The 20,288-nt window shown below is 43.6% G+C and overlaps 1 protein-coding gene and 1 long non-coding RNA gene across 19 annotated transcripts in view; one reads left to right on the forward strand and one right to left on the reverse strand.

Moving 5' to 3' along the window:
* The window catches only part of Wupa (troponin wings up A), a 53,141-nt gene that overhangs the window by 14,953 nt on the left and 17,900 nt on the right, over positions 1 to 20,288 (reverse strand). For 8 of the 18 annotated variants that reach the window (XM_076785050.1, XM_076785055.1, XM_076785048.1 and 5 more), the window contains 3 exons: positions 20,056 to 20,156; positions 4,357 to 4,400; positions 3,082 to 3,223 (listed from right to left, as the gene is read on the reverse strand). In XM_076785050.1, the coding sequence (XP_076641165.1) occupies positions 3,082 to 3,223; positions 4,357 to 4,400; positions 20,056 to 20,156 (287 nt within the window). Of the gene's footprint in view, positions 1 to 1,988; positions 2,521 to 3,081; positions 3,224 to 4,356; positions 4,401 to 13,403; positions 13,505 to 14,299; positions 14,401 to 16,993; positions 17,095 to 20,055; positions 20,157 to 20,288 lie in introns of those variants that run through there. The other 10 variants (XM_076785052.1, XM_076785045.1, XM_076785058.1 and 7 more) reach the window with 5 other exon arrangements.
* LOC143352512 (uncharacterized) lies at positions 4,407 to 12,935 on the forward strand. Its single transcript, XR_013081952.1, has 2 exons — positions 4,407 to 10,428; positions 10,469 to 12,935. It is a non-coding gene; the product is annotated as an uncharacterized LOC143352512 (long non-coding RNA).

Genomic DNA, 20,288 nt, shown 5'->3' on the forward strand with positions numbered 1-20,288 from the left:
CTCAGCACTCGAATGGCGACTGTAGGGTGCCACTAAAAATGACTGTATCATTATTCAAAATATTTGTTACATTACTAAATTTGTTTGTACTTAATAAATTGCTAAACGTGTCAGTATTGTACGAATAAATTGCACCATTTTCGTATGTATAACATGAAAGAAAATTATATAGAAGGGAAGTATTCTAGATCGGAGGAAATGATTTGTTTTGGAGTTGAAATAGCTTCGAGTGCAAAGGGTTAACTGTATAATCGTATAAAGAGTCCACTGTTGTCGAACTGAAAGTCTAATTAGGCACGACTGGTCTAATCACGAAACCGTTGTAAATCTTCGCAGCTTCGAAATGTTTGAACCGCGTGAAATGTTTGCAACTGGATTTTTCCGTCCAGCTGGAACGACGCAATTTGACAGCGACAACGAGCGCGCGTTGTCAGCGCAGCCTCGACAGGTTCAACTGCGAGCAGTTCACGAGGGATGATGATCGATGCGCGATTGCGAGCGCCGCAAGAAAACTCCGGACGGGACAACAATCCTACACATGTACAGCCTGGAAGCATGGCAGCCGAACGAATGGCGGCAAAAGGCAAGCTGCGAGTGAGCTTATCGCGAGCGTGTCTCGGAAAAAGGGCGTCTGTTCGACGAAAGTGTGGTTCCGCGGCCGTCTCGTTTTTATTGTGTCCGCGGAGGCTTTTCATCTTTTTTAATTGCGCGACCGAGTGAGTCCGTCCTCTTTTCCTTCTATCCCTTGCGCGAAGATAGAGAGAGAGAGAGAGAGAGAGAGAGAGAGAGCCTGACGCGATCATTGACAATACAGAGCTAGCAAGAAGAGTGAACGAAATGAGTGCAGACACGAATCGAAGAGAAAATTAGAGACAGTGGCAGAAAGAGATAGATGAAAGAAAGAAAAGAAAATAAAGTAAAGACAGATAGAGAAAGAGAGAGAGAGAGAGAGAGAGAGAGAGAGAGAGAGAGAGAAGAGAGAGAAGATAGTGTGAAAAATGAAAGGCACTTGTGAGTAAAGCGCTTCTGCTATTACGTACGAGATGAGGAAGAAAGTCTGTGAGTCTTAAATATACTTTGTAAGCCATGCTCACCTTGTCATCGCTTCTTTTTATATTATCTTATATTTCTTTCTTTTTTTTTTTTTGTATTATTTAATCGTTAATCTTTTTTTCTTAGACATTTCCCGGTTTCTCTTTGTCAGTTCGAGCCGAGCATTGCCTGTCTATCGACGTTAATGCGAAGAGACACGGGGGATGGACCACGGTGCCATCCCCCTGGCAGACGTCACCGCGAAAAAAATTTGGTGTAAAAACAAAATGGAGATCGCTGGGGAAAAAATTAGTGGAGCGGACGGAACCATTCGCGATAACAGTCGACGCGAGTAATCGTCGGTGCCCCCTGTTCTCGCCAGCCAAGATTCATAACGAGTCCCATATTCGATGAAGAAAAAAACTAAATAAGATAAATTTAATTTTTTGAACAAAATCTGCGGGAAATTTTTATGTCCAAAGAAAGCCCATAAAAACTGAACAACTTTTGTTGGAACAGTTTCTCGAAATGTTGTGTGTAACGAAATTTATCGACGCTTCGAGCTAAAGTGCTACTCCATTGCATCGCTCGCAATGGCGTAGGCACTGAACGTTCAAACCGCTGCAGCTTCTAGGACGATCGAAATTTTGAAAAACTTTTCGAACAAAAGTGACTCGGTTTTCCACGAACTTATTAACTATGTAAAACTTGAACCCCGCGAAAACAGCAAGTAGGGCAGAAAAATTTGTTTGCACATAATCTTCAAATGTAACATGGTTGGGCCACAGTGCTGTCTCACAGTCGATCTACTCGAGTATGGTTCCGCGTGAAAAAATCCAGAGAGAGAGAGAGAGAGACGAGAAAAAAAACCACGTGTGCGATCGAGGCCAGAGGAAAATGGCTGTGGGGATGAGAAACGAGATGTGTGTGCTCGAGGGAAAAAACATCTGCCTCCATTTAACATGCACTTCCTTCGATCGTTTATTGACACAGATCTTCGCCATCGATCCGAGAGGAAACTGAAATTCCTTTTGGCTTACAACCTATAGCAACGATCGTCCGTACAAATCATAGTAAAACCGAAAATGTTTTATCTCGTAGAAGCCTCTGACGGGTCAAACGATAGACAACTATATCAAACAACGTGTAGCGATCGCGAAACCAAAAAAGGAAAAATAAAATAACGAAACAAGTGTCCCCGACGATCGCGTTCCACTATTATGAATACAACATCGAAAACGTCGGTGTGCTCTGTTCGGTCTGTTTTACATTGCGTTCGTGTGTCCGTTTTTCTGTTTTTTTTTCCGGCATGTGAAGTCGGTAATATGAGCTCTCTTATCGTTTCATGTTTTTTTTTGTGTGTGATTTTCTCGCATTTTTCGTTTTTGTCCGATCTTTTCGCTTTTATTGTAATCTTTTCTTTTTTTTTTTTTTTGAATCGTAAATCTACTTCTTCGTCTGCCACTCTGCCTTCTCGGACTTCTTGGGCTGTGGAGAACAACACAATTGCCTAGTCAACTATCGCTACTACGGGGGGCGGGGGCGGGGGTTGTACGTATACCAAAAAAAGAGGCTCAAAAATTACGGTCCCAATGTCTACTGGTATGTACAGAGAGGGGGGGGGGGGTAGGAAAAAACCTGCCGTTCGGGTTTTGGTATACGGAGAAACAAAACCAGAGCCACAAAAAACATAGTCTTTCTCAATGGCTGGAAAAAAAAACACTTGAGTACAGGCCCGCCCGTCGCACAGCAGGAAAATTCAAAATTTCCTGAAAATTTCTGAAACTATCGTCCCCGATTTATCAACCCCGTCGGAAACGCAAGAGTTTCGTTCGTCCCCCGTTACAGAGAAAGAATATGTTGAAAGATTGCTATAATTTCTCGAAAGTCTTGCGTTCTGGAGGCTTGTCAAAAACAACAAAGAATTTGGCCTATAAAAATTGTTAAAAACCGAGCCAGCCATCGACGGGTGGGGGCAATAAAAATCGATCTACTTGAAAAATTGAAGAGCTTTCGACTCTCGATTTTATCGAAAACGATCGTCCTTACCTCCTTGTCCTCCTCCTCGAGGGTGAACTCCTTCTTCTTCACCTGTTTCAGCTGGTTACGGAAGTTGAACTCGGCTGCCTTCTTCTGCAGCTTGGCGAACTTGTTCTCGTACTTGGAGACTTTCTTCAGCGTTGGCTTCATGCTGCAACAATTCGTCGAATCAGTGTGCTATCTACCGATAAGCAAGGCACAGTAAAACCTCGATGGTTGCACCAAGTTCCTAGACTTTTCGTTTCTCTTCTTTGCTTTCGATTTTCTCGACTTAGTTGATCGTAAGTTTGTTCGTTGCGGACGAGGTCCCACTATCGGGGTTATACTGTATACTGAAGTTGGTGTTTTAGATAACAGACTGAGAATTATTTGGAAAATTGTGGGGCACAAAGTTCTATAGTAATTCAACTCAATTTGGAGTCGAGCTGCCTGTGCAACTATCGGGGTTATACTGTATATTGAAATTGGTGCTTTAGATAACAGACTGAGAATTATTTGGAAAATTGTGGGGCACAAAGTTCTATAGTAATTCAACTCGATTTGGAGTCGAGCTGCCTGTTCAACTATCGGGGTTATACTGTATATTGAAATTGGTGCTTTAGATAACAGACTGAAAATTATTTGGAAAATTGTGGGGCACAAAGTTCTATGCTAATTCAACTCGAGTTTGAGTCGAGCTGCGTGTGCAACTATCGGGGTTATACTGTACATCGATACTGAAGCTACAATGTATCCTCCCGCAGTTTGAGAAGCAAGTGTTGAACTTTGAATTGTTGATTTTAGACTTGTCGGTATAAAATGACTGTTCTTGTTAATTCTTACTTATTTCCTCAAAGACAAATTGTGCTGTTTTGAACGTTTATAAAACTTGTCTGTGGTTTTGCCCCTGAAGATCTTCATGAAACGTAAGTGTAGAAGAAAAGCAAACTACGATTAGCATTACTGACAATCTTGTCCAACTTTCTATAGATTTCTGAGTATTATTTAGCCATTTTTGCTTTAGACTTGAATTCAACAAGTTTGTTGCAACCTACCACTTCATATTTCAAACCACCCGTTACCGTAATTAGACATTTTCTAGCAAAAGACTGCTAAAAAGACCTCGCTTCGTCATACAATTCAGAGTTCAAACCGTTTCAAACAATCTCAAACAACAAGTCCAAATCCAAACACCGGAATTGGAATTCCGGATTGGAGCTCTGAAGAATCGATTCTGCCCCCGAGTCGAGCCGATCCGACGTTAAAAAAAAAAAAAAGAATAATCGAATCGAAAGGTTTACTTACAATTTACCTCGAAGGTCGTTCACCTGGCTGTTCAAGTCCGAGATCTGCAGCGATCGAAATATCCATTAGTGTCACGCCTCGATCAGTCTCTATAGGCGATTTTAATCATGCTTGAACTTTCCAGCGGATTTTCATCGCGGAAAGACGAGGATCTTGGCGGGGGTTTTGACGGTGTCGGGGTAGTTCCGGGGTGCGGGGAAAGGGTGGTGGTAGACGGTCGAAACTCCGTCCGTTGGAAACTCTTGACAGTTATCTACAGCGAGAGCGCTTTTAAATTGGATTAATCCGATCGGTGTGCCGGTTCTGTCGACTTAATCGAGGTTTCCAACGGCGCCGGAAGTTTCGCCGGCGATCTCTCGAAACCGGAGAGAACGTCCGTTCTCGTCGGAAGGGAAGGTGTGTGTGCTCTTCCTCGGAGACGTCTTTCCGTTTCTTTTTTTTTTTTGGTCCGCAAACGCATGCAAAACAAGCGTCGACGATAATCACGATGGAAAAACCACACGCACGATGCGGCACACGGCAAACACCGGAATGAGACGAAATACAAAAAAAAAAGAAAAAGAACGATATACAGGAAGATACGAAGAACAGAAACTATGGGGTGTTAACGAGAACAACGCGTGTCGCAGCACAAACGCACGCATACAAACACACGCGGTCGAAAACGATCGAGCAGCAATCAATTAGCGGACGAAAGAACGATAAAAGAGACGGATAAAGAGAGACAGACAGATATACAGATACAGAGAGAGAGAGAGAGAGAGAGAGAGAGAGAGAGAGAGAGAGAGATAGAGATAGACAGAGAGATAGAGAGTATGTGTGTGTGAGAGAGAGAGAGAGAGATAGAGAGTGAGCACGATGCACGGGCAAAGATTAGCATGCTACCTGCGTGCGGAAAGCAGGAGAGGGGCAACGGTGGTGCACACGGATTCGCAGCGAATACAGAGATGTTCGGTTAGCAAGCCACTCGACGGGTCGAGATTGACAGTAAATTGGCTTGCTGATTAACTGCAATGCCAGGTAACGGCGATCGGATCGGGAACGGACGGGAAAAATGATCGCGACCGGCGACGAGGGGGTGGGGGACGGGGGTTGGTCGCGACGGAAAATGGAGACAAAGTGGATGCGCTAGGTTCAGACAGATAGATAGTTGAGAAAGTCGAGATGATTGGCGGAAGGGATCACCAGTTAGGGCAATTTTATACGTTGCTGCACGACGTCCCACCCGCGGATACGCGATGGAACAACGAGAAGCTAGATACTTTATGATACTTGCTGTTTACGCGTTTTGAGAACGTCATCGATCCGGATCAAGGATTATGGGTGTGAATAGAACGAGATTTTTCGAATTTTTCTTCATCGAAGCTCTGGCAGCCTTGCTACTGGCTTCTCTTGATCGATTAACTTCGTTCGACTGCGACTGACTGGCTGATCGATGACTTGAAACGGTTGGATGCTTCGATAACCAATTGGCTGTTCTCACAATTAAAGATTTTCATACGCTGCAGTTGTTTTCAGGAAAGCTGTTCTCTCCATCTTTGTATGTTTTTGAGACAATATATCAAAATAGTCAAGTTTTTAGGTTTAAGAAGTTTCACTGATTTTATTGTCGAAACTGTAGGGACGATTTTTACATAGAACGATTCTATAGACTCTCCCGAATACAATGATACTTCAATCTTCACTTGTGCGTGAAGATATCAGCCTCAGAGTTTCTTCGAACCATGATAAACACAACCGTGAAAAAGTCGACAGAACAATCTATAAACAAATTTCACTCTTCCCGTAGAATTACTCCCGTTGTACCATAATTTCCGAACAAACAGTGTACACCAGTATAGAGCATGTTCAAACCATGACAAACGCAGTCGCACTACTGCCAAACCATCGACAGAAAAATATCCAAAAAATCTCAACGTCCTCACTTCCATAAGCCCGACTCAACTTCAATCCGAGTCGCGAAAATCTTGAATAATTTTTGTTCCAATGGAGAACAACGTCGTGTCTCCTCTTTCATTACATTTTTCCCTTCGACTCGAAAAGACGACTCTTCAACCCGTTCCACCCAACATCCAGCCTTGAACATCCGTCTTTAATAAACACTTTCAGCAAAGAAGTATCAGCCCATCAAGAACCAAAGCAGTTTTTCAAATAATTTTTCACTTTAATCGCACATTCGAACGTTGTCCGGAGCAAAATTTCAACCGAGAACGCAACGCGGTCTTGGCTTTCAGGGGCGTGAACGGGTCAAAGTGCAAAATATCGTTCGCGCGATCAATCTGCAGGGATCTGACGGTATCGGTGTGCATCGATCGCAAGAAACCGAGGCCCGGTGCCCGGCGAGCATCGCTGTCATCGTTTAACGTCGACAGGCGTGTCCGAGCCAGCGAAACGGAATAACGTGAATTAATGCTCGACGATACGTCAGCCCTGGGGACCACGGTTGCCCCCGGGGGCCAGGGATCATGGCCGCCCGAGGGCTCTGCCCCCCTTTCTACAAGAGTCTCTCGAACGGATTGATTTCCCAGTGTCTGAGGGATAGCTTCCTCAAAGGCGAAACTTCCTTCGGCAAGCCACTTGTCGGATTCTCTCCCTCGATGCGAGAACCTCGGAACCCTCCCCCCGATCTATACCCCAACCCCTCGATCGTAGATGGATCGGGGATGATGGGGGATGATGGGGGAGAACCCGAGGGTCGGCCGCGAGAGCGAAAATTGAGAGACGTACGCGTTTTATAGTGAAACTAACGTTGGACGCAGGGATCGAAAAGAACCTTTTATTCCTTCGGTTTTCTTTCTTTTCTTTTTTTTTTCGAAAAAATTTTCTTCGAGCTTTCACCGAATTGCATTTATATTTTTACACTATTTAGCTCTTAGCGAATGAGTATCCTTTGCGAAGGCGAATACATCTGTATTTTCTGTGTAAAATGAGATTGTACACTGAAAAGCTGAACACGAGCGTCGAATCGCGTTGTTCTATATTTTGTCTTTTCTATTTTTATTTTTAATTTCTTTGTTTGCAATTACGGAAGTGCTTGAAAAAAGTTCTTTAAAGTTCGTCAAAAGACTTTCCATTTTTCATTACCAAAGAGAGTCGCGACTAAGCTTTGCGATCAATAATATCACAAATAGACAACACTCAGAACACCAATTGAACAATTATTTGATGATGTTCAAATGCTTTCAGAAGTCCCACCGTTAGGTTAGTACGAGAAGGTAGATATAATAGTTCTTTCGATCCCTGGTTGGAGAACGAGAGGGATACAGAGAGGATCAGCATTGACGGGACACGAATCTCATTCTGGCCAATCAGGGGGTGGGCTGGTCACGATCAGCTCTTTGTCCACAGAGGGTGAAGAGAAAGAAAAAAAGAAAATAGTAAAACGTCCACTACATTCTCGTTCCTGTACCGACGGCAGTCTGTTCCCACCAAGGACGAGTCCGCCGCCATCGTTCACCAATTTCGAACGGTGCTCGCAAAAAAAAAAAACCCCCCGACAGACGACCATCTTCGCAAAGAATAGTCATGGGACGATAATCCTTCTTTCCTGGATAGAAATGTGTGACCGAGCACTATATCGAACGGAGAATCGATTGACAACGCCTGTCTCGTTAAAGGAACAGACTGCCGCCAGAAAGGATCCGCTATTTACAGGCCCAATTGAACACCATGACAAGAGAGAGGACACTGACAGTCGGTGGTGCGTGCGAATCGGTGCAAAATCAATTTCGCTCGTTCCCATTTCGACACCGTAGACGCGTGTACGTGTTCGCTTTCACGTCTCTTCCACGGGGACAGAAGGAGGGTTTTGCAACTGTGGTATATCCATGGGGTTTTCATGGGGGGGGGGAGTGGTGGTGCACGGAGGGGGTTGAAGAACGAAGAAGACGTCTTTCCTGTCCGCGTCACTGTGGTGTATCGGTTTCTCGGTGCGGTGGAGTAATGTACAGGGGTCGGACGAACGAGAGACGAAACAAAACAGAAAACAAATAGACAGAGACAGACAGATAGAGACAGACAGACAGACAGAGAGAGAGAGAGAGAAAGAGAAAGAAAGAGATAGATAGAAAGAAAACAGAAAGAAAACAGATAGTAACATGGGCAGAAAAAACTGGGGGTTTAACGGGGGTGTGGCTCGGAGAATTTCACAGCATGGCACTTCGGTCTCGTGATCTCGTTTCGATCCGGGTCTCCAGGCAGTCCACCTTCGTGAGAGTTAACAGTGGAACAGAAGAGATAGAAAAGCGTGGAGAAAAAGGGGGCTGGGGGGGGGGTGACAGTTTCTATATAGAATTTTCTGTACTGTTTTCAAACACATCGATCAAAAGATACTGCCGTGTCGAGGCCCTGTCGAATCTGCAAAAAAAAAACAACGGGCTGGGGGGGGGGGCAACTCCAAAAGGCGGGTCTACGTGCCTACTGTATGTATATATTTTTTCTTTTATTCCTTTTTCTTGTTTTCCTGCTTCTTTTTCTAGCGAGACTCGACTTCTTTTTAGCGAGAACCGTCCACGCTTTTGCTGCGTACTCACGTGGAAAGTTTTTCAGCGCCTCCCCACACCGGTTGGCCCCCGCTTTGAATATATATTTTCTCTCTCGGTGCGTGACGATTCTCGGATTCGTCGAACGCGCAACAACCTGTTCCTTTTTTCTGCTTTTCCTTTTTCTTTTCCTGCTTTTTTTACCCCCTTTCGCTTATTCTTCCCCCTTTCTTTTCGCCGGCCTTCCGTGGAGTCGGAATAAAAGAACGCGTCGAGAGACTACCACACCACCAGCGTTCGCACGTTAGCTTTCCGCTGTTTTCCCTTCCCTCGCGGGGAATATGAAGTGCCATACTCTTCCGTCGCGCGGGCGCGACCCGATCGATCGAACTTCCTGATCTCGACTCGACTCGCGATCGGCCCGAGACGAAGTCAATAGAGACAGAGAGAGAAAGAGAGAGAGAGAGAGAGACACTGCGAGATAGCTTCGCTGTAGCGTGAACAATCGTTCCATGCTGTTAATCTCGACGTCAGCTGCGAAAGCAAAGAGAGAATTTCTTCGCGAAATTGTTAATTCGATCCGAACGCGACGCTGCTTTGAATCGATCCGGCTTGCAACGCGATCGAAAGTGTTTTAAAACCAAATTTTACCTCCGTATCGAGAACGATGCTTGCGAAATGTCCGAAAAATTCTCTGCGAGGAAGCGATAAACTCTAAAATTATAACGATCCGTATGATTCGTCCGCAAACATGGTAAAACAATGAACTCCAATGTGTTTGTGCGAGACTTTAATTCGCCAACCATTTTTGTAGCCCGATTAAAAAATTGTTTCCAACAGAACGATGAATTAGGAAAGGCTCGATCAAAAAATTGATTGCGACGGAACGATGAACTTACATAACAATTTTTACAAGCTCGTCGGAAAAATCGTTCATAATAGAACGGAGAGGGTCAATTGAAGAGTATCGAATGTGTAATCGAAGCTTTGACATTGTAACGATTTTTGTAACTCGTCTTAGGAAATATCGTCTGTGAGATAATTTTCCAAATGAACGTTCAAAAATTGACAATGTTAGAATGACGAATTTCAAAATAGTTGATCAAAATTTTCGACCGATTTATTTTGCCGGAAGAACGTTTCATAATTAAAGAGAACCGATAAGAAACCGATCAAAAACCGAACCTTGGAGGGTCTTAAAGCAAACTTTAATGTATAACTTGTCCCAAAAGATGTTTTAGAAATGAAAATGAACCTTTGAATCTTTACAGTTGGTCGGAAAATAAATTCTTGCGATTGAAATGAAAACCTTCGATGGTTCCCGTAGCATTTGATGTTTCCCGTAAGGTCCCTCGACGTCCGACGAAAGAAAGTAGAACAGAACTCGTTTACGCAAATTCTACGGGTTCTACGGATTCTACGGTAAGAATCTCTTTGTGTTAGTAGGTGTCGCAAGCCGTACATGCGTGGTTAGGCGCAAGAAGCAGCGGATTTATCAATCTATCGTTGCAATCAAGCTGGCAAGCCGCAACGGGGTGGGCGGGTAGTAAAGATAGATAGATGCAGAGTGCAGATACAGAGGTAGAGAAATGTACAGAGAGAGAGAGAGAGAGAGAGAGAGAGAGAGAGAGAGAGAGAGAGAGAGAGAGATAGAGAGAGAGACAGAGACAGAGAGAGAGAGAGAGAGAAATATATAGAGACAGAGAAATAGATAAAAGAGAGACGTGAAAGGTTCACAGAAGGGCGACAGAGAGATAAACAAAGAGAGAGAGAGAGAGAGAGAGAAAGATAGGCGGTGAAACGAGCAGAGAAAAACACGAAGAAGACGTGAAATGTACAGTAGTAGCCGGTGGCGATCGATTCGATGCGACTGTTCGTCGGCTTCCTTTTTTCCTCGGTCTTTTATTTTTCGGTCCACCTCTATCCCGAGACAATCTGTTTCGTTATTTCTCGTATCATTTTTATTTTTTTTTTGTTTGCTTTTATTTTTCGTCTTTTTTTTTTATTTTTCAGTTCCCCGTTCGTCGTCCGATTTTGCACCGCACACCCACGCACGCACACGCGAACACACACGCGCGGCAATCTCACGCGCACGTATTTTTCATCAATTTTTCTATTTTTTCTTTTTTGTTTTGTTTTTGTTTTTTCTTGCTTTACACTTGATGACACGCGTGAGATAAAGGAGGGGGCCGTGTGTGTCTCCCGGACCCCTCCCCCTCGGTGTGTACATTGGTTCTGCTCCCATGACTGTTCGTTTGTCACTTGCTTTTTCGTAGTTCTCGTTTTTTTTTTCTTGTCTTTTCTCGTACACAAAAAATTGTAAAGACGAGAGAAAAAATGGGGCGGTGGTGATGAGTGTGGTCCATGACGGTAATGGTGGTTGATGGTGGCAATGAAGAAGATGAAGATGACGACGGTGGCAATGAATGAATGGTGTGAATGAGAGGCGGTAAAGGCGAATTTAGACTTTTCGAATTGGACGTGCATCCCGGAAACAAATTCGTCCACGATGACACGCGTACAGATTGTTCTGATCCAAAGTGATCGTTGAACGAAACAAGATCGATTGTCCTTGAATCGGCTGGATGATTCAGCGGAAAACAGTGACAAGTCTAAGTGCAAAAAGTTCGGCTTCATTTTGAGAAATGAATTTAAGTTCAATCATCGGACAGAAGCAGAAATACCGCTTCATCTATTCAGCGTGGACGTTTGATCCGCGGACGCACGTTCCAAAGCGAACGAATGTAAGTTCGCCTGGGGTGTATCGGTGGTGAGAGAAAAAAAAACAAAATGGAAAAAAAGAAAATCGCAAAATCATACGAGTCCAGGTGATGTTTGATATAGTGTAGAAATCTCTGTATCGTCTGGGGGGTGGGGTGTGGTGGGACAATCGCACCCTTCTCATTTCACGATTCGTTTTCTCCGTCGAGAACGCGTTATGCGGTCCGCAAAATAAAACGCACGCTCTTCCCTTTGAATACACATCTTTGTACACCGATTGCAATCGGTCGCGTTCCCGAAAACGATCTCGCCGAAAAAGTAACGAAGAGAGAGAGAAAGAAAGAAAGAAAGAAATAGAGACAGAGAGAGAGATAGAGAGAGAGAAAGAGAAACTAGTCGAGAAGACGGAAAATGAAAGAGTTAAAGAAAGTAGACGGACACGGGTGACGATCCAGCGACCCACAGACGGATCGGTTGGATCGACTCGGACCTTACGAACGTCTGCTCCATAAGCTTGCCCAGCCCTGGCATTCGAAACTGAAGCGTCTAAACGATACTGCTCGTCCGGCGAGTTAGTAGAAAGCTCGGAAAGCCCGGAAACTCGGCGTTATACTGTTAGAGACAGTGGAAGAAAAGAGACAGAGAGAAAAGATATTGTGAGAGAAAGAGAGAAAAGATATTATGAGAGATAGAGGTAGATATTTGTAGAGATAGATTGTGGTGTTTGCGTTTTGGGAGACTGACGTACATCTATAACAGCGCGAGAAGAAAGTGAGAAAGAGAGAGAGAGAGAGAGAGAGAGAGAGAGAGAGAGAGAGAGACAGCAGAAAATAGAAAGAAAGACAGAGAAGGCGGGCGGTCGACGAAAGATCGTCGTGAAAAAAATAGAAAAAAATTCAGTCGAAAAGAGGAGAGCGATGTGGCAAGAAAGATAGAGAGACAGCAAAAGAGAGAAAGAGCGACGGGCAAGAAAAGTGTTTGTATTGCGGCACTTCATATCCACGCGAAAAAAGTCTATATATATATATGGATCCTCTCGAAGAGATCCGCGCGAAACACGTATCGGTTCTGTACCCTCGGGGAATGGAGATTCTCGAAAGAAACAAACAAAAAAAAAGAAAGAAAAGTATTAGCTGGAAGAATAGAAAATGGCGGCGGGTCACCGAATCACAGGACTGACCAAGATTATACAGTAGAAACAGGAACGAGCCTGAGCGTCGGTTCCGTGGGAACAGAAGGAAAAACGAAAGAGAAACAAAACGCCGCGACGGTTGTTCCCTTTGCCGCGTGTGGTCCTTTTGTGTTTTTCTGTGCTCCCGAAAGAGCAAAACAAAAGAAAGACAAAGAGAGAGAGAGAGAGAGAGAGAGAGAGATAGAGAGAAAGAAAGAGAAATAAAGAGAGAGAGAGAGAGAGAGAAAGAGAGATAGTCTGTGTGAGTGAGACAGAGGAAGACGCCGCGGCGCGCGCGGCTTCATTTCTTCCTTCTTTTTTTGCATTTCCATTTCTCTTGTTCGATTTTTGGTCTTGCTGAAAAGCCACTCAACGTGTTCTCCAAGAGAAACATCGTGAAAGAGAGAAAAGAACTTAAAGAGATACTATGTATTATGTACAGAAAGAGAGGGGGGTTGTCGGTGGATCGCGGGAAGGGCGACACGAGGATAGCGAAATAATTGCGAGGAAAAAATCATTTCGCAAATTTCTCGTTACCCTTCTCTCGCGTCGCTCGCCCGTTTCTCACCGACGTTTGTTCTTTTCGGTTGTTTTTTTTTTCAAGGGGGCGGGTGGTGGGGTAGGGCTTCGCTCTTTTTTTGGGGGGGGGGGTGGTTTCTTATTGTCTCCTGTACCTCGTAGTCCCTTTTCCGAACTTCACGCTCCAAATCCCACTTCTGACCCTCACAAAGGTAGACGCGGTCGTAATACATTTGGCAAATCTCCTTCAAATCGTCTACAAAGAACATGGAGTGTCTCTCAGATTTCTTCCATCCACGGCACGTTGTCTTCACTAAATAGCCAGGAGGCGAGGGAACGGGAGAGAGAGAGAGAGAGAGAAAGAGAAAGAAAGAGAGAGGGAGAGAGAGTTCTCGAAACGAAAAAAGAAAATCCTCGGTGCGAAAAACAAAAATCGTGAACGTTGGAGAAAATTGTGAAAAATTGTTCACAGAACACTGAGGATGTTCCGAAGCTGATCTTGAGGTCTTTTTGTGTAATTTTCTTGACGTTATTGGTTCGAGATCCCCCTCTCCTTCTCTAAGCCCTCTCTCCCGGTCCGCTGGTAAAATACGCGGGAAATTCGAACCGACGCGAACGTGACCTGCTCTGAAATCTCTCCTTTCCGGTCAAATGGAAATTGTCCTATCGGCCTCCATCTGTGTCGGGCACGATACAGTCCCCGCCCGTCGCTCCCTCGAGACTTCGATCCCCTAGGATCCCGTGGATCCTCCGGAAAAATTCTGGATCGCTCTTAAAAATCGTCGAAATATGTGCGTTCGATCTTGCAGAAAAGTTTCGAGAGAGCGTCGGAACGGAAGAAACATCATCGGCCAACAATCGCAACGCACACGGTCGACGACAATGCGGCGGTTAGAAACGAGCTCCAAAAAACGTCAAAAAAAGAAAAGAAAAGAAGTAAGATAAACGAATCCACGCGGGAGAACCGGTTGTATAAATAGGAGAGAGACACGGTTAGGCTTTTTCATTTTTTTTTTTTTGGTTTCTCGTCAGGCGAGCCGCTCGTATTTACCTCGAATTCTTTCATTTTAATTTGCCTCTCGAGGTCATACTTATCGCCCTCGAGCGCGTGTAGTCTGTTCCAATATGCCGAACAGATCGTCTGGAGCTCGGCTAGAAGAACAAAAGTTTCTCACAGAAGAGAGAGCAGGTTGGGGGCGGAGGATTTACAAGGCGGAGGACGGTGGTCGCTGTCCTTTCACCGGTTACCATACATCTTACTCGGTTTTCCTATCGTTCGCTATAGTTTCTTTCGACGAATCAGTTGTTTTCTCGTGTGAACGTATGTTGGAGGTACCAGTTTATCATACGGCGAATCACCTCGCCGTTTAGCGAGACTCTCATCGGTGTTCTTATTGAATTTCGTTCCCTTTTAGGTTAGCGCTGACTGCTTGGCCTGGCGCGATCATGCTGACTCGAATGAATCGGGTTACATCGGTCGAATTTAGGGAGATTTCTCTTTGGAATCGATAATATGTGCCTTAAGAATTCACACTTTTTAGTTTATGAATTTTATTTGCAGATATTTGTCGATATTACTCATTTTTTGCCTCTATTTTGTTTATATAGTTTGGCCATTGAATTGCGGAACTTGTGTTCTATCACTGTCAAAATCACTGTTTTCGATGACTACTATGATCATTCGTTAATGTCGTTCGTTTCATTCACTTCGTTCACAACTATTACGCAAGGCCGAGAATAGAATCAAGCTCATTAATAATGTCTGTCGATAACGAAATAAATTTTTAGTCGCTTATGACCGTTGTCCGTAACGAAACCGTTTAAAATCGAAATTATTGAAGAATTTAAAAATTCGATTGCACGATCAGCAACTTTTATTAAAATTATTAAAATTCTTAAGAGAAGAAATAAATGTCGCGCAATTTGTATTTTGCATAAAAATCAAGAGTCTAGCGTTTCTATCGCTGGTTTCTTTCACAAAAATTTCTGCAGGCAATTATTACTTTTACTTCACGTTAAAAATCGATACTATTCTTTCCAAATGAGACTGAATTCTCCAAGAAACGGAGAAAATCGGCGAGCAATCAGCGCGTTAGCGCTCCAGCGACCGAGCGATAAATTCCAGGAAGATGATCCAGATTGAATTTGCAACGTTTTCGCCGTAAATCGCAGAAATTTCGAGCCGGCGTGGCGTTGTAAAATTCGAAATAAAGATCCTCAAATGACGCGTGAACAGCAATAAATCCTGTTCACGGTTCTAAAAACGAGATAGCATGACTCTGCAGTCGGTTGCTGGAGCGTGAAGATTATTCTGTATCGAAAGGTTGATCGCGGATAGAGGAAGAATCAAGGAATAAAGAGAAAGAAAAAGAGAGAGAGAGTGAGAGAGAGAGAGAGAGTGAGAGAGATTCTCGTGTTTGGAAGCAAGAAGCACGAAGCTGACAACTGCGTGAACGTTAACCTGACACGAAGAAGGATAAATAGTAGGCGTGTGCGAGCTCTGGAAGTTTCGGGTCGAGTCGGGCTGGAGGTCTGAATCCCGAAAGTTTATAAAGTTCGGATACATGAAATTATAGGTGATTCCGGTCGAGATCCCAAAAGTTCGCAACGTTAGGATAACCGAAAAATGAAAATGCAAACATTAGATTAGAAGGCCGTGATCACTCGTGTGATTACAAAGTTTTGGAATCCTCAAACTTGACTGCAGCTTCGGGTACCGCGTACGTTGCAAACTTTTCGTATCTCGACCCGGCCCGATTACAATTTCGAGTACTCGAACTTTCTAAATTTTTAGCAAATTTTCCGGCCCGACCCGAACCCGAAATTTCGGAAATCCGCACACCCCTAATAAACAGTGGATGTGGACGTGTTCACGTTCGTGGACTATTTGCCTACGCGCACAGAAATGGAAGAGAATAGAGAGAAGAGGTTTGGAGGGAATGAAAGACTGTTGTTCTACCACAAACCGCTCACGGAAAAGGATCTAGGTAACAGCGTTATGTATTATGGTACTGTATTATTTCGTTATCTACTTTGGCTGCGTTTCTACGATTCGCGGGCGTGCCTGCTTGTTTTTTTCAAATTTAATCTATACACGTTGTGTGTGTTTGTCGCTCTTCGTTGGCGCGTGTGTTTTTTTTTTTCTTTCTTTATCATTTTTGATTTTGGTTCATTTCTGTTCTCGCTAAGAAACTGTACGCACGCTCTACGAAAAAAAAAAGATGTATCTATGCTACGCAGTCAGACACGATAGTGGCCATACGCTACGTTAGAGTATCAGTTTGCGTAAAGTATTAAATGTGTGATTCAGCCTCGATGCCTAAGTTCAACGTACGTTAACATTAAACAGCCGAAACCTCTCAAAATCTCTGGTCACAAACGGTACAAAAGTAAACAAAAATTTATGATAGGAGTCAGATAAGAAAATCATTGTTACTCAGCGCTGCGCTCTAGCAACAAAATCTTCTTGCGCAACTAATGAGAAAAAAATACGCGCACAGTTCCCGGAGGAACGTGTGTGCTGGAAAAATCAACAAAAATGGTCTAACAGAGAGAAAGAGAGATAGAAAAAGATAGATAGAGATAGAAATAGAGATAGAGATAGAGAGAGAGAGAGAGAAAGTGAGAGAGAAAGTGAGAAAGAGAAAAAACAGGAGAAAAAAAAATATGGTATTCTGCTCTGTTTTCTCTTTTTATAAATGTTAATTGCAACGTCGTCGTTTTGTGCATCGAAAAACATGTCGACCTCGAAATCCTTCTTGGCGACTTCGTACTCAAGGTCGTACTTCTGCCCCTCGAGAACGATGATCCTCTTATGATACTGGGTCAGAACGGACTTCACGTTAGCTGTCAAAATTCGAAGTCACCTTTGAAAAAAATTCGTTCGTTTCGCGGCACGCCTAGCTCTCTACTTTGTTCATTTTGTTCATTTTCGTATTTGTTTTGTTCCCCTCCCAGTAGCGCGCGGACTATTCTGTTAAACAATTCGTTGAGAACGGGGGTAGAACGGTGTAGAAAAACGGATCTCGTTGAAATCGATTTGAAATGATCGATACCTTGCTCTCGTCGATCAGAATTCACCGGCATTGATTGACTGATGACGACTTTGATATTATTCTGCGATAGTGTAAGTTCTACGATATGACATATAACTGTGAATGTAATATACATGTATTAACATTGGATACAAGGTTTTCTCTCATATTTTGCAACCGCAAATTTATGATCCGAACGAGCAGGGTAATTTTTTGTCTTGCGTTGCACAAGTCGTACAAAATTTGATAACGAATTCAACATAAGCAAGCACTCGGCGTTCTTCTCTACAAACTATTTAACTGAACGACTGCTATTATACAATTTCAATATAATAGGTGCTTGATTTCATTGAATTTATTGAATTCACTTCAAAGGCTATAGAATAACTTTAACAGTGAAACAATAAAATTAACATGAGTCACAAAATGTAGAAAATTAAAGCGGTACACTAAAATGTACTTGTAGAATAGTAGTGTAATTGTAACAGCATTTATCGCAATTTTTACATTCCTTTATGTTCGTGTCATGCTTATGGATAGGCATGAAGATTATACAATGTAATATTTTGACACACACGTTACAGTCGAGCTTCCTCGAAAAATTCTAATTTGCACCCGCGTAAAATGGCAATGAATAATTTGTATGAATAGAAATATGCTTTCCAAAGGAACTTAGCAATTTGTACGTTAAAGATGCGTTCAATGTGAGCATGTATGCGATTTAGAAAGTGCGTTTGTCAACCATCATTGTCGATAAATGTTGGTGAACGCTTGTCGGCGGGAACAGCGTCGTTTTCAGCGAGATCCGCGGCAACAGGGTTCGCAAAGTGGAATAAGTGCAAGCTGAATCGAAAGAGTAACGCCGGATCCAGCTGGATCCTGGATCCAGGGGCGCGCGCTTCGAACGCGCGGGATTCACATTGCGCAGGAACATAGAAAGCAAACGAGATCGCTGCGAAAACTGCGGACGCGTCCGCCGTGAGACCAACTTAGATCGCCAACCAGGAAATCCAAAAGTTAAAAAGAAAACAAAAGAAAATAAAAGAAGTAGAGCGCTAGAAAAGTCGGAGGGGGGGAAATTGCTCCGTTATATCGGAATGAACAGCGTATGGTGACAACTTGGTGAGAACACAGTAAGTTAATTAATTGTTACAAGTACGCTGAAAAGAATCGACGGCTTTGCTTGTACTGCGAGAAATCACCAGCGACAAAGATAGTGAGATAGTGGGTGGTAATTGACGACGAGATATAGCATTAAACGAAGAGAGCAAATCACGTAGATCGCGCGCAACAAGAAAAACGAGCGAACAGAAATATGTGCGAAGAAAATTAAAAAATATAGAGACAAACAGAGATAGATAGAGAGTGAGAGGTAGAGAGAGAGAGAGAGAGATAGAGAAAGAGACAGAGAGAAAGACAGAGTAGCCGTGTTATGTCAGATAGTGAGTGAACCAAAAAAAAATAAAATAAAATAAATAATAGTATGTTTGTCAATAATTAAAACGGAGAGACGAAATGCGAAGCTCGCGACACTTGCCCGGGTTGCGCAGACGCCACGTAGAATGAAAATCATCGTATAGAATCATCATCGTTTTTGGCGAGGACCGCGAATTTTCGTCCGTGACGAAGATGACACTTTGATTAAACGAACTCGCTACGCCATTGCTCGGAGATATTTGAACGTTCGCAACGCTCGCCGGCCAAACAAGAAATTAAAGCAGGCTTCTGGTTCGCTCGAGTTAACTCGTGCCGTTGTTAATTAAATCATATTTCACACATGCGATCTTTTCTGGCAGAGAAGAATTCATTGTTGGTTACGAACAATAGATGTAATATTTCCGAGCGGTGGCGCAGCTACCGGTAATTGTGTTTTAAACGGTGTGCTGCGAGTAGCCTGCGGATGTTTGCACGAATTTCATCTTCTATCGACTGTACTATTGTTTACAGTGGTGGCAAAAAATATTTTTCATTACGTTATGACATCCTCTCAGTGTCTGAGGCAAATAAAAATCAAGTTCGGCCTCGATTGTATCGCCGATTAAAAGTATAAATGAAAAGTAAGCGGATTCTGCCGCAGAACTTTATAAGCGCCAAAGAACTGTACGTAACGCGTCAAGAAATTGAATATCGAATTTCATTGAAAATTCTGCCATGGTGGAAATACTATAGGTCGGTAAATAAAATGTTTATTAATCCTTGGAGGATCTGGTTCAACGTGAGCGCACGAAATCCGCAGTTTACTGGCAGTAATGAAAACAAAAAAATAAACAGTGTACGTGTGTGGCTCGGAAACGTGGACACCTCTGGTAGCGAGGGTACCGATAAAAAAAGAAACGCGTCGTCACCGTGGCAACATAAATACGCTACCGTCGTTTATAAATAATGGCAATGTTACGGTTGCGTAACGGCGAGGGTCGCACATCCGTTTGCCAAAACGCATCCGAGGATGCACGTCGGCCTCTCTGTTCGTCAATCGAACGTGAATTCGCAACCGACCGGGCAAGCGCGTTCCATTGCTCAAGTGCAACAACATTGAGCATCGGTGTTGTGTTAAAACTGGTAATGTGTGCGTGTATCTGTGTATATGTATCGGTATATGTGTGGCATGTGTCCGTGTACGAATGCATCTGTTTGTATATGTGTGCATGTGTCGGTGTACGTGTTCGTGCGTGTAAGTGTGCGGCATGTCGTTGTGGAAGTGTGTACGTGTTCGTGAATGCCTCGTTATTCGCACGTCTCGTTACGTTTCTCGCAACCGTTCGTTCTCAAGTACCTCGAAGTCCTTCTTCTTAACAATATATTCGAAGTCGAATTTTTGATCCTCCAATGCTGTGATCCTATTGTGGTACTCGCGCAGCACGCGCTTCACGGTCTCTGTGTGGATCAAGGTGAAAAAGATCGGACAGAATTCATCATTTCTCATTCAAGCACGATGGGGGAACGATACCGTTCTCTTTGTTCGGCCTCGGTGCGCGTCCTCTAACGCCGCTGACACGGCTAACCCTC

The sequence above is a fragment of the Halictus rubicundus genome, chromosome 3, assembly GCF_050948215.1.
Source record: "Halictus rubicundus isolate RS-2024b chromosome 3, iyHalRubi1_principal, whole genome shotgun sequence".
Classification (NCBI taxonomy): Eukaryota; Metazoa; Arthropoda; class Insecta; order Hymenoptera; family Halictidae; genus Halictus; species Halictus rubicundus.